The sequence below is a fragment of the Crotalus tigris genome, unplaced genomic scaffold, assembly GCF_016545835.1.
Source record: "Crotalus tigris isolate CLP2741 ecotype Arizona unplaced genomic scaffold, ASM1654583v1 scf7180000024506.1728113, whole genome shotgun sequence".
NCBI classification, from domain to species: Eukaryota; Metazoa; Chordata; class Lepidosauria; order Squamata; family Viperidae; genus Crotalus; species Crotalus tigris.
The window spans coordinates 836,232-850,630 of record NW_024100677.1 but is presented as its reverse complement, the minus strand read 5'-3'; the positions used below and the strand labels follow the sequence as shown (position 1 = coordinate 850,630).

At 35.7% G+C, this 14,399-nt stretch overlaps 1 protein-coding gene across 3 annotated transcripts in view; it reads right to left on the bottom strand.

Moving 5' to 3' along the window:
• Positions 1-4,823: 4,823 nt before the first annotated feature.
• The window catches only part of KCNK10 (potassium two pore domain channel subfamily K member 10), a 58,178-nt gene continuing 48,602 nt past the window's right edge, over positions 4,824-14,399 (bottom strand). For all 3 annotated transcript variants that reach the window (XM_039333471.1, XM_039333472.1, XM_039333470.1), the window contains exons 6-7: positions 10,687-10,829; positions 4,824-8,790 (exon numbers count right to left, since the gene is read on the bottom strand). In XM_039333471.1, coding sequence (XP_039189405.1) covers positions 8,158-8,790; positions 10,687-10,829 — 776 coding nt within the window. In that variant the 3' untranslated portion in view covers positions 4,824-8,157. The remainder of the gene's footprint in view (positions 8,791-10,686; positions 10,830-14,399) is intronic.

Below are 14,399 nucleotides of genomic sequence, written 5' to 3'. Positions count from 1 at the left end.
AATAAAAACAAAGTAGGAAACAAAAAGACCAGAACACATCTTCTCCAGCACCCAACATCCAGATAAGCAGGAATTAAGACAAACAATCAAGAATAAATCAATATCCTAATCAAGGAACTACCAAAGAGAAAACCAATGCACATCAACACTAACAGGGCAAACAGGGCAAGCTACTGTATGTAAACAGGAAGTAAACTCCACACTCATGTGCACTGATGCTGTTACATAGTCAGATATCTGGAAAGGTAAAACTAAGCTCAGAGAGTACTAAGAATTCCCAGTTCAACCCTTAGCTATAAATGTTCTATTGGAATATTTTACTATGTTTATCTATCTTAATTTAAATGTCAATAACATTTAAATCTCTTACTTTTACTTCCACTTCCTACATCTTTATCTTGAGTTCAGCCTAGAAGTAGTGTTCAAATTACAATCACAGTTAGTACTTAGAATTTCCATTGCTAATATATATGTTATCAATTAGGTAACACTACTATCCATAATTTGAATATTTTGACACAGAAGCCCAGAAATATTTTTACCTGAGACATAAAATAGTAACTATCATTCTGAATAAGTGGTATTGTTCTAGAAAAACTGCTGATCTGAACCATTGTAGGTGTCTGATATCATTTTTCAAAGGGATTGGTTAAAATATTTACATTGTAATAACAAGGTATTATTCATTTAGTTGAGCACTAAAGAGCTATGTAGACATTGACTAATTGAAGAAGTTAAATAAGAACCAAATAAAAGTATGGGAGAGGAGAGATTATAGATCATTTTTCTTCAGCAGCTTAAGCTACAGAGGAAAAGACTATAGTATTGATGAGTGCTTATAGTAGCAAATCAGGTCACGTTAAAACCCAGGCATGAAACATACTGCATTATTAATGGCAACGTCTTTCTCTTGTTGTTTCCCTGCTGTGATGAGATGACTTAAAGAAAACCTTATGAAAATAACAGGAAATTGTGGCAAATTGCTGTTCAGACCCACGTCATTCTCTTTCCTTATGGATAACAAGATGGAGTCACAGACTTTCTTTTCCTATGTTATGTCCTAAAACCCATCAATCATCACCACAAATTGAAATTTTCAGCCCAAGCAATCTAGCCAAAGAAAAGTATTTTTAGGTCCTATTACTTACTCAGTAAGAAAAGTTTAAACCAAATACAGATGCAATTTGCAAGTTCCTATTTTAATTTGCTCCTCCACAAATTTGGAAATTTATCATGTGACTTTATTTATACAGTCCGTCAGAGAGGTCAGTCAATTTATGTACAGTGAGTGGCTTTCTTTCATAATTTGTGCAATTTTAATGGGAATCTGGTCATGGCCATAATATGCCCAGGCATTTCCTATGCAATCTGCAGTATTTGATTCTTAAAAACCCCATGGAAATTGACCTCTACAACTAAAAGCTGCTAGAGTTGGTGGACTTTTTTGTACATTTTAGAAGGCATTATGGTTAAACTTCAGTTGTTGTGGATTTTAAAAAGCTCTGTGAACAGATCTGACCCTATTGATTTTTATTTATCTAGTTTTATTATGCATTTTATTGATAAACTTATTACAGTTGGAGACTGCCCATCTCACTGATGGAACTATTCTGATTTTTCCTTTTAGTAGCCAGTAATTTTGTTCCCTATTAGCATGTATGTATATTTGTACAACTTTTTTTCTTTACTCACATTTTAATCTCTTTCACCATCCAAAAATCACTCTCAGCATTTTGACCATGAATGAGTTTGATAGTTTATTCCTAATTTACATTAATGATCATATCTAATCTACATTTGTAAACAGATATTAGTATCCAGGCTTTTATGGAAGTATTTGGTCTTCCAGTATTTTCTGGTACGTTAGATTTAATACTCTTCTTAATACCCAGCATCACTGCCCTCTCCTGATTTCTCTTTTAAAAAGATTCAAAACTTTTTCCTACATCTAACAAACTATATCATGTATGGATCAAGTCACCGGATTATGCCTGCTTAGTTGGTGTTAATGAACATCAGATTGCATTTGTGAAAATGCTACCTTGCAGGGGTGTCCACAAGGAAGTTCAAAAAAGTAAAGATGGAGGTATGACATGTGCAAAATGAGTAAAGGTGGGGCAGAGCTTCTTAAAATTGTATCTGTCGTGACTTTATGACCACCATCCTCAGTTGATGTTCCTGCAACATTTGCTGAGAAAGAGCATAATTTCTGAGGGTACTGCTTTGCATCTCCAAACGTTCCTTTTCATTACTTACCTGGGTTGTATTATGAGAGAGAACAATATTTCTATTCATTTCCCCTACATGCCACACTTAATTTTATGCCCTTCTACTTTTGTTCCTCAGAGAATTGCTGCAATATCTGGATCATTTCCTGTTCACCAAGCCACAACCTTTTAGTGATATTGATGACACATGGGTATTAAAGTTCAGAAGGTAAACAGAAGGGAACTTACTATGAAAACATTTGAGAGACGAAAACCAAGATTATTATCTTCCAGAAAGTCTTTGTTAAAGCTTTATCCATTATTGGAAAATGTTACATTATAATTATTTTTAAAGGATAATAGCAGAAGTCACTGAGATGCTAACAAGTGTATTTAGTATTTAGAATCCATGTTTTTTATTCTAAAAATGCTTTTTGCCAAGCATCATGGGAGAAAAATAAGAAAAAAATACAAAATAAGAGAAAACATAGAAGTCTTTCTGAAAGAAAAAGCAGTTGCTAGTAATAGTTCATGGAAGAGATTGTTTATATACTCAATCATCTCCACTATTGCGCTTTGATAAAACTTCAGCTAATATTAATCCCCAGACCAAGATCTCTGCTTTATTCAGTAAAATGTGACTGATGAACATCAGTTCAATCTTTGGGGTTTGGGGAAAAAAATCAACACTCATTCAAGTCATAAATATGACAATAACAATGGCAACTTCATCTTCAAAAGTTGCAGCTATGAAGTAGGGTTTATCCACTCTTAAAATTCAAACAATCATCCTTAGCTAACAGCAGTCATGAGCATTCCATATTTAACCTATTGTTTCTGATTAGGGGTGGTTCTATTATTAAAAGCATGACACAACTTCAGTAGCTTTTAAGGAAGAATGTTCAGGTTGTTCCTTCTAAAATCCAGATATTCCTCTATACTGGAAAGAAGAAGGGTTCATCTAAATTAGTATACCCATGTGGCATGGTAAAGAACATCATTGCATTAACTGTGCATGGAAAATATTCAGGAGCAACTACTTTATCTAAGGGAATAAAACATTTTGCACCAGATTTGCAACAGATGAATTTATCCAGTTGGGCTTGGATGGATATTATAATGAACATAGAGAAGTATGTCAAGTTGCATATAAACATCAACACTGGAATATATTTCAAAAGGAACCATGTACCTGTATCTGCCTTGTTCCACATACTGCAGTTCACTTCTATGCCATGTTCTTCCCCTACTATTGTGTTTCCCTGAAAATAAGACCCACCCAGAAAATAAGCCCTAGCCTGATTTTTTGGGGTGGGCCTAATATAAGTCCTACCCCAAAAATAAGCGTTGGGGGGTAGGCATAGCCAGCATCAAGAGATGGAAAGCGCATGGGAGCTGCTGGTGTCCGGCAGCAACCACAACCTGCCAGTCCCTTGGCACAGCACAGGTAAGTCTGAGCGTGGATTCAGAGGTGGTGAGGAGGAAGGCAATCTGGATGTGCTGCATGGCCGCCTAGCTCACAGGAGGCTCGTAGCAGGCTTGTGCAGCGGCATCAGCAGCAGGGAGAGGAAGGTGATCCCGATGCGCCATGGGGCCGACTGCCCTGGCACAGATGCGGGCAAACCGAGAGATGGTGGGACAGAGTGGGTGGCGCATCAGGATCACCTGCCTCCCCTCCATGCCTCTGCTTCTGCCTGCTGCTGGTGCTGCTGCATGAGCCTCCCATGTGAGCCTCCTGCAAGCCAGTCAGCCACAGATCACGCCCGGATTTCTTGTGTTCCCCCCCCCATGCTTCTGCCTCTGCCTGGCTCCACCATGTATTTTCACCTAGAGGGAGACTAGAAGCTTCATCTGCTTGAAAATGGGGAGCATGGAAATGGAGCAATTCACTCCGTTTCCAAGCATCCCATAGGCGCCCAAACATTTTTTGCCTGGACAGAGAACTGACAGAGATTTGAAGCTTCATCTGCTTGCAAAAGGAAAGAGTGTGGCAGGTGGAGGGAGCCTGTCTGCACCACTCTCCTCGCCTGAAGTCACATTCCACCAGCCCTGCCCTCACCTCCCAAGTGTCTGGCCTTGGAAGTCCTGAAAGCTGTTGCAGCTGTGGGCAAGCATGATGGTGGGAGAGAGCGGACTGGCAGCCGCAAAATAAGACATCCCCTGAAAATAATCCCTAATGGGTCTTCTGGTCCAAAAAATATATAAGAACCAGTCTTATTTTCGGAGAAACACAGTACGTGGGAACATAAATTTTCTCATTGATCTTGCTGAAGGCTGGTATATACTATATGGATTGCATATTTTGTTAGGCATCATTCATTTTCTCTTAAAGGGAAAGACAGAGAGATATCACTGATATATGGCAGAGTGTGTGTTACATGTATAGCAATCTTATTCAAACAATCTTATCCTGGCATATGGGGGGGAGACCTTTCTATATAGTGTGTGAAAATGATGCTCACTTTCTTTAAAATATAAGCAACACTGGTATTTCATGCTGCAAATTCCAGGATACCACAGGGCTGTACACCAGACTGGTAAACAACAATACATCCCAGAAGCATAATATTACTAAAAAAAAAAAAGCTTCTGCCCTGTTCATGAAACCACCAGAAGTCACGTTGAATTTAACCAAGTCTTTAACTTTATTTTCCTAAAATGTTACATGTTCCAAGACTGAAAGTTTGAAAGATCAGGCATTTAAAATTAAAACATCAGATTCATATGAGCAAATTAGATTAGTCTGTACTCTCCTTTCAAGGCTACCATAAAAAATTGCATGTTAAACTAATTCCCAGTCTCTGCTTATGCAGAACACTGGACAGCATTAGCAGCTATCTTGGTTCTCTAAATCCACAGATTTCAAGTATTGTAAAGAAGGGTTGCCTTTTTTTAAAAAAAAGTATGCATCGGAAGTGACATCACTCTGCATTTTTAATATATGACTTTATACAGCATCACTCTCCTTTTATCTGTCACATTCTGAACCACCTGGCTTCAGGCTGCTTGTCCAAAAAATGTCAATCTAACAGCCAATCGTCCCATTCTGGCCACAAAGGTTTCTGTATCTAGTCCCAAGTGTCTCCTATGTGGTACATTGCAACTTCTTCACTCAACAGAAATATGAATCTGTTTCGTGTATTCCTTTAAACTGAAAGCCACAGTGCACTGTGGTGAACACAAGTATGTCAATCCATTTTCATATATCATGGCACCTGGACTAAATTCTCACCTAAGGTAAATCTAGCTTGTGTACATGTCTGTGTATGTGGGAAAGATTTTCATCCAAATTAAGATTATGACGGTAAAAATTTTAAAAACCTTCCATGGCAAATACAAGCTATAGAATTTGATGGTTCTCACGTCCTACTTTTCAGATGCCTATTAAGCATCTAGTTTGTAAAGGCAGAAACTGTATATTGGACTAACTGGGCTTCTGGATTATATAATAAACTGCCAAATGTTAGTAGCTGCTGGGAACAGAAGACCATTTATCCTACAGTCTTCAGCTGTATCCTAAATTCATTATTTTCCATACCTGGAACAGAGGACATTATATTCCATCTCTTCTCCATTTTCCTGCACACATTGCTGCATAGAATTCTTTGACACCTATGATTATCAGATTAAGATTTACACAAAGTGGAATTTAAATTATTTGTGATGTAGCTCCCGTTAGCAGCATTGTGGTTTTCTTACAATTCTCTTCTTTGCTCCAAGTTTTCTATCTCGCTGCGAACAAAGATGCAGAACAGCATGAGCCTTCTTTGGGGGAATTGATGGTGGAAGTTCTCTTCCATTATTTATTAGCTGCAGGTTTCCTTAACCTGCAACCTTTGGTATCATGGAACACAATGTCCAATACCTACATACTGAAAGTTAATTTTAGCTTGAGGGAATGGGACTTTTATTTAACCTGTCAAGTGGACAATACATTAAAAAAGTGTTTTCTGTCACATCTTTACCCCAAGATAATCAAGATGGTACATATGTGTCTCTCTCAGTTCATCTTTTATTTTTCTGATAATCATTGTGCAAACTTAGAAACTTCCAAGGCAATCAGTAAGCTCTGTAGTTGAACAAGGATTTGATCCCGGGTCTACATCTTCATGGTTTTATGGATTAGACAGGAATAGCAAAGAAAGAAGGAGTTAAAGATTTCTTTAACTATAGACTGGTGCAAACAACTGAGATGCTTCAAATGGCAGCATTACAAATACACTTTCCATAAATTATGTTGGGTTGATTATATGAAAGCAGGAAAATTAAAAAATGCAGCAATGGCTTTGGCATCCTTTAAAAACATTACAAATAGTATTTGGGGAACTCTATAGTATTTACAGATGTTCTCTGAATGGTATCTGAAGGATGCTAATGTATGTCAATCTGCATATGTATTCCAAGCAAATTTCCATTCACTCATTCACCAAGAACTAATTTCTTTTTCTCTTTCCTCATCTCACATAGACACACAACCATTCAGAGAGAGAGGGATCCAATCATTATAATTCTAACTAATTAACTCTCTCCTATGTTTTCATTTAACATCTGCTTTGAAATCTGAAACGATTTGTGCTTTCCGCATTTATTCATGGAAAGAACAACAAACACGTAGGTGATAGCGTTTTCTTATTTGGTATAACACTAAAAGTGAATTTGCTCAGTTTCTGTGGAGAGAAGGATCAAATAAGAAAAAAAACTTAAACTTTAAAGGAAGGTATTTAAAAAATAAGTGATTAAAGACTTCACAATATGAAGTTATTAATCGCACTTAAAGCTCTAAGCACTTAAAAAACATTACCACCAGTTTCCTTCTTACTATCCTGGAAATTTGGACAGCTGTCTTTCTCTTACCTTAAGCTTAACCACCAATAGGGACACAAAGCCCTGAGGTTTGGAAGTTGGCCCACCCTTTACTATACATTGTATATGACATATCTTTTTTAATGAATTTCTGCTACAGAGAATAGCAAACTGTTGACATCATGCAAGATTTCACTTTCTATTTTTAGCGTATTAGAATATTAAAACTGAAGCTCCTTCAGGGATAGAAAGTATGATCACATTTTTTTTTTTAAAAAAAAAGAACTTCACTGGTTATTGACCCAAGCACAAGATTATATTTTTCCTTCCTAAAACTCCGCAGTTATTCAAATTTTGAAGTTTTTTCCCCCAGCATAGTATTAGTTTATAAGATGAATTTCTTCCAAAGGCAGACATTTTTCATCATTTTTCCCTTTACATTTTTTTTCATTTTTCATGACAAATATTCACAATGAGCTGTTTTTACGTTTTCTTTTCTTGTTTCTGAAAAAGGCATATTGTTGTCTTTACTGATATCATCCCAGCATCTAGATACTTTTCTTGTGCATAAAAACCTTTTAATTTGGGGAGCAGGGATCACTGAAGGCTCATTGATTTTTCAAAACATAAAATGAGGGAACACTCATACTTGGATCCTATGCCAAAACAGAAACGCTGCCTTAAAATTGACAGTTCAGCCTCTTATTTTACTTTTCAATCAAAAGTATTCAACAGTGAGAGAAGAAACTTGCAATCCACTGGAAAGACTCATGCCAGCTCCATTGCTTCCTTTCCCAAATGATCTTCTAATGCGTCTGCCTTTGCTCTCATGCATTCCTATCATGCTGTTCACCTTTCCAGTTGCATTACCATCTTCCTTTGGAATTTCCCCCCCTTGTAAGCATACAGTGTAGGCTGACACTGTCAATACTCCACCTTCAGATGCCATTCTCCAGTGTATTATCTGTGATTTCTTTTGGCAGAGCAAGCTTCGGTCATTATGGCACAGTGAAATATTCTAGGATGCTATGCAATTTAGACTGAACTAGGTCTGTATAAGGCACGTGTCTTGATACATACACTTATAGATCATGTACATATATAAAAGACTAACACTGGCTCATTAGAGTCAAAAAATGGTCTACATTTAATTCCTGTCTTCAAGTAATGATTTATTTTCATGTTCCCTTTCTTTGGTTTCAGTGGGGAGTATGCCATTCTCCAGGTCCATGTGTTGCTCAATACAATTGGTAAGAATGGCAGTACTAGAGTGTGCTGAGTGACACACCTTCTCCAAGTCCTCCTCCTCTTCCTCCTTCTTCTCCTCCTCATCTAAGGAGTAGTGCCGTAAGGTCTCGTAGATTTTTCTCACATCTTCCGGGATACTTTTTTTCAGGTCTTTGTTTTTCCTTTTGGTCAGCTTGGATGAAGAACCAAACTTGTTGATGATATTGTCCTCAGACGCCCCCTGCCCATGTTTGCTCAATTGCTCTGATCCTTTAAGGCGCAGATTGTTAGGCTTGTTGTTGATGCTTTCCTGAGATGATGCCTTGAAATGGCTGTTGCCCAAGGCAGCAAAGACACAACGTTTCTCTGGAGACAGCATATCGAGGGAGTGGGCTCTCTGGTCCAGACCTAAACGCCTGCGCTCCATGCTCCGAATGGTGGCCGCCCTCTGAAGTTTGTCATGTATCTCCACACTCAACCGCCGCCGTGTTTCCCTGAACTCTGCTGTCACATTGGCTTTCCATTCCGCTGCATGGGCCTTTATTTCACCAACCTGTCACAGAAAACCAAAAATAACAGAGGAAGATTCAGAATAAATTCAGAATTAAACAGATGTTTATGAAAAGCATTAACTCCTGAGATTTGGATTGCTGCAACCCATTGACGTTTCATGGACCTTTTCCCAGGCACTGGGCCAGCCTGTCAGATGAGCCTCTTGTGTATTGATTGAGACTATTATTGTGTTGACTTTGGTTGTATTATATACTCTGCCATTTTTGTCCTGTTGATTATTTTTCATTTTAATCCTATATTAGTTGCTCAGAGTTGCAAGTTGACAGTTATATAAAATGATTAAGTAAATAAGCAAACAATTGCTCGCCCAATTGTAGATTGAATTAATGAACAATTAGCAGAATCAAATGTTATTTGATTTTTAATGGATGGCTATTTTTATTTGTTTGTTATTCAGCTTTCTAAAAACAGATTAATTTCCTATATAATAAAGAAATATTTCCATATTACATTAATAGCAAAAGTAATGAAGGAAATAAAAAAAATAAAAATTAAATTAAAAACTTCATCATACTTCTATCTGGATAGTTAGACCCAGATTCTAATCTCTTAGTGACAGAAGCTGACTTTGAGCCTATCAGTTTATCTCAGCTTTAGACTGGGATGTCAACAAACATCTAGGGTTGATTTGGGCTGCTACTATTCATTCACACTCATATACATACACACACACACACACAGAGACGTGTATATGTATTTGTATTTATTATGATTCAGTTAAATATAGGCCATACAGAATTAGATTGTCCACCTTGACTCTCCTTTGGTACAAATCTGATTGAAAGTCTAAGAATTGATTAATCACTTTTTCACAATAGTGCAAGCACAATATATGCTAATATTTTTAGACTGAAATCAGAATTATAAAGTAAAATTTAACAAAATATTAACAGTTTTAATCTTTAACTGCCTTAAAAGAATTTGGTTCACCATAGTAATAATAGCCAACAAAGAATTGCAAATCCATAACACATGGACCTTGAATTTTATTACATCACTAACATAAAAAACGATCAGAGCCAATTGTTTTACGAAGATTTTCTGTGGTCTTCAAGAGATTCTAAAGAGAATTTTTGCTGCATTTTAGGTCATAACAAATATAACACTCCTCAAAACCTGAAGCCATTGATTGGACAATATTCAGTTCTCTATTCCAAATTTTTTTTATATTTTTCAAATTTAGTTTTTGATTTTTTTTAATGTTGGTAATTAAGAATAATAGGTTTTGATTCAACAAAGATAATCTCTTAGAGATACAATTCTCCCGAAGCTTCAGAGTCTGCAAGGGCATGAGAATAAAACAATGAATAATTACAATTTTTCCCCCTCTAAATATTCCCATTCAGCCTTTCTTTATGAATTATAGTCCTTTTATAAAATCTCAAAAATTTAAATATACCATTACTTACTAGCTGCTTGAGAGTTATAGTTTCATGATTAGTTGGTTGCTTTTTAAATTATTTATAATTTAAATTATTATTTTTTAAAAAAAGCTGATACTCCAATGTATCAATTTTTCATGAGATGAAATAGATGAATTTCTAATTTAACTGAATTCAATTAGAATTTTCGTACCCAATAAATGACAGATTCTGAGTGCAGCCTTTAGCATGCCATTCAAAGTTAAATTTGACACTCAGTCCATAATCTTCTTGATAAAGTTTTGATACATATATAATTGTTTTAATGTTGTTTTTAAATTTCTTTGGCTTGTCTCTGTTTTATTTTCTTTTTTAAGATATTTTTTATGATATTGGATATTTTCCCCAAATTTGTTATATGTTGTATTGAGTACTGTTGGAGTAAACTTCAAATGGAAAGCAGTCATAACATGACACAAAAAATCCTGCAATATAAGCTACTTGTCAATAGTTACCTCCTCTTTAGTCTTCTTTGAAAGAACCCGCAGCCAGTCTCCAATCATACTGAGGACAGCAGCAAAATATGCAAGGCCCACAAGAATCCAGAACCATACCAAGGGTTTGTACCACTCCCTGTAAGGGATGTCCGCATTGCCTCCTAAGGTGGTAAGATGATGATGATGACCATGATGATGGCAACAACAACAATCACAAGAACACATTTAGATATGCAAACATATCTCAAAAGTGAAACTACACTTTATCATTTCCATTGTTCCCAATCCACATTATTTTCAATATTTAAGCAAGACCATTGGCTAACTCACCTCAATATGAATGTTCACAATATGTTCATACTGTGCTGTCAGCACTCAGAGATATTTAGCATATCAAATCTGCATTGCCCTCATCTGTTTGGTATTTCAGGGTTTTGTTAAAAATTGATCATACTTCCAAACTTTGCAGTAGATGCTATTGGTTGTGTTTTGTGGCATATGAAGTGTGATTTGTCTTGGTATTTTTTATTTTTTTTTTTCTATTTTTTAAAATGTAAGCTGCCCAGGGTGATTATTAAAGAATATTAAAGATCAAGCTTTTTAAAAGTAAACAGACGCAATATAAAGTAGATTCATTTTATTGAAGTTAAAATATATTAATTGTTTTTGGTAAGTCTTAATGGACTTTTTTAAACTCATTTTTTAAACTTTTTTTTAACTAATTGTAGAGGCTTTGAAGAGTTGTTTGTAGATAATGTATAAGATATGGGAAGAAGGTTTTGTTGCTACATTTTTAGAGAAAGTGATAAATTACTGTGTTTAAAGTAAAGCAATATAAGTCTGATTTATTTAAGGTCAATATATATATGTTATTATTTCTGACAATTTAACTGATTTTATGATAGGACTGAAGAAAATTTACAATTTGTTTATTGATAAAAAATAAGAATTTTTAAGATATTTTGGAATATCAGAGAAGGTGAAAAGTTACTGAAGTTGTTTGTACTTATCTTGAGGGAGGAGTTAGTCATTTCTTTCTATATCTTTTTTCTTTATTTTTTCTTTTTCTTTGCATTTCTGTTTTGTATTAGTTTTTTGTCTTTGTATTTGTAAACTTTAATTAAATTATTACAAAAAAATAATGAATTATCAGAGTAAGTTGTTGACTGTTTTAACACATATTTTTGACAAAAAGGTTTTTGCTCATGAATACATAATAAGATACAAATTTTCAATTATCAATATATTCATTTTATTTATAGCTAAATATTAAGATGTATTAACCTGCAATGGAAATTCCCCCTTTTTGTGATAATTTTCATTTTTGATAGAAGACGAGCTAGCTATCAGCACAATATTTTGCAGAATGTCTTCTATCTAAAGCCATGTCCCCCCAAAAAAATGCTATTTGCAGTAGAGTCCTATATATGTTTAAGAACAATAGTTTTACTCACTGATAAGGACTGCCTTACATTGTTGCATTTATTCACCAGGGATCAGGTTTCCTTGAATTCAGTGGGCCCAACTGCTACATAAACATATAAAAATTCCCTTTTCATCCTTACGGCATATATCTTCCTAAATTTTGCATCCTCTACCAGAGGACTGGGAGTATCTGCACAGTATCTTAGCTGTTGTTAGCACTGCACTCTTCTTGACAGAGAGCTCTGATGCTGTTCCTGGAGCCCTCTTCCAGTTTAGATGTCACAATTCCAAGTGCTCGTACAACCTTGGCCCCATCATCTCAAGTTCCTCCTTCAGATATGTCTCCAGTTTCTCATACTCCTTCCTGATGTTGCTGTCACTTGACACCATTACATTTATTCTACACCATATCAATTCCAAATTCTCTTGCCTCGTCCATGTATGGGACAATCCATACATGGACAAGAGAACTTGGAATGTGTGTGTGTGTGTGTGTGTGTGTGTGTGTGTGTGTGTGTGTGCGCGTGCTGTTAATGTCACTTATTTAAATACAGCTGCACATTATTTTTATAATGTTGTTCAGTCTTTCATCTTCTACTTCCCTGACCTTGTGCATTTTTACAGCCTGTTAGCAATTTGAAATACTGCAATGAATCTTTTAAGGTGCATTCTAAGTAGCCTGTATATGAGCATGCTTATAATGATTTAAGATTCATATACAAATCCAAGCACAAAAAGGTTGGCAAAGACTCAAATATTGCTTCTGGTTTCAATTATCTTTCAACAGATGTATTGTTATGGCTTTACAGCTGTCAGGGTATAACAAAGGGCAAGCAGCTGTGCCCTTGTTTCTATGAGCTGATGATGTTCTTCTGATCATGTATCACAGGTCCCAGGGGAAAATCACTAAACAGTTTACAGTGATACATTGCACAGAATAAGCAGACATTATAAAATAAATGCTACTACTTTCCAGCTACGCCAGTGCAATATTTTTGTGTTTCGTCATTTTTCTTCCTTGCTGCCCACAAATTAACAGGACAAATTCCTTTCCAGACCAATAAACATAAAGAAGTTGACTCTGGTATAAATTTGCAAATGCCAATTATCTACTGCAGGAGTGTATAGCCCAAGGCTCAAACACTTCATTTAATCGCTGAAAGTTTTAGATGAGATCCTTCAAAAACTACCATCATACAGTACATAGCAGTAAGACAGTAGAGATAAATCATATAATATTTACCTGGAAAACAATCAAGTTAGTTAGTTATTTTAGTTACACTTAAATGTAAATGAAATCAAATCAAATTTAGGTTTTGTGTTGCTCTCTCCCACTGTGCCATTAATATTTCATACTTTATAAATAGTGTTTTTAAAGGAAAGATGGAACTATTCTTCATTATGTTTCTGAATCACTATTTTAATCATTCATTTCATCAGTACTTAGATTATTTTGCCATTGACCAGTATTATTCTGTATCTCATACAGCAGAGTAACTTTAATGAATTTTACTTTAGAATGCTACAAATGAGATGTTGTGTAGAATACAAGATGCCACTTTCTTCCTGATTTTCTAAATAAAAGTGTATACCATCTTGTTAGGGAAGTGGAAAGGAGTTCCTTCCAAGTCCATAGCTTTAAACAGAAACACTGCAAATGAAAAATAATTCCACTACAGAGCTTGCTTATTTTATGATTTTTGTAGTTGGTTGCCTTCACTCTTGTCACAAGTAGTTATCTTGATTCCTGTCACATTTAGCCCAAACATTCATTTGAATTCATTGTAGTAGACAAGGAGAAAGGGGAAAGGAAATGTCTACAAATATCTCATGTGGAAGATGAGTTGGATCTTCTAAAGCAGATTATAAAAAGATACATTTGTGAACAGTGTAAAAAATATGATAAACTTGAGAAATCAGCATGGCTGTGTCAAGAAACAAATCTTGTCAGATCAAACTTTTCTCAGTTTTTTATTGGATTCCTAGGGCAGGACACTCCCTAAATGAGGAGGGGGTAGCTGCTGTCAACCATGAGACTCTGCTGGCATAAAAAAAACTATCCCTAGAAACCATATGATAGATGTTGTTGATGCAGCTGGACACAAGAGGTGAACGGCTGATGGATCCTGCTAGTTTTCAGACTTTGGAGACTTTCTTTATTTGTGGTTCACTCTAATTACACACTGAAATAAAAGGGCATCCAGAATAAAAGTGCTGGATTTGATTATTCTGGAGTGGCATTTGCTGCAGAGTGGCTTTCATGACAGGAAACTGGACTGAAGTAGCCATAGTAATACAGTGGTTAG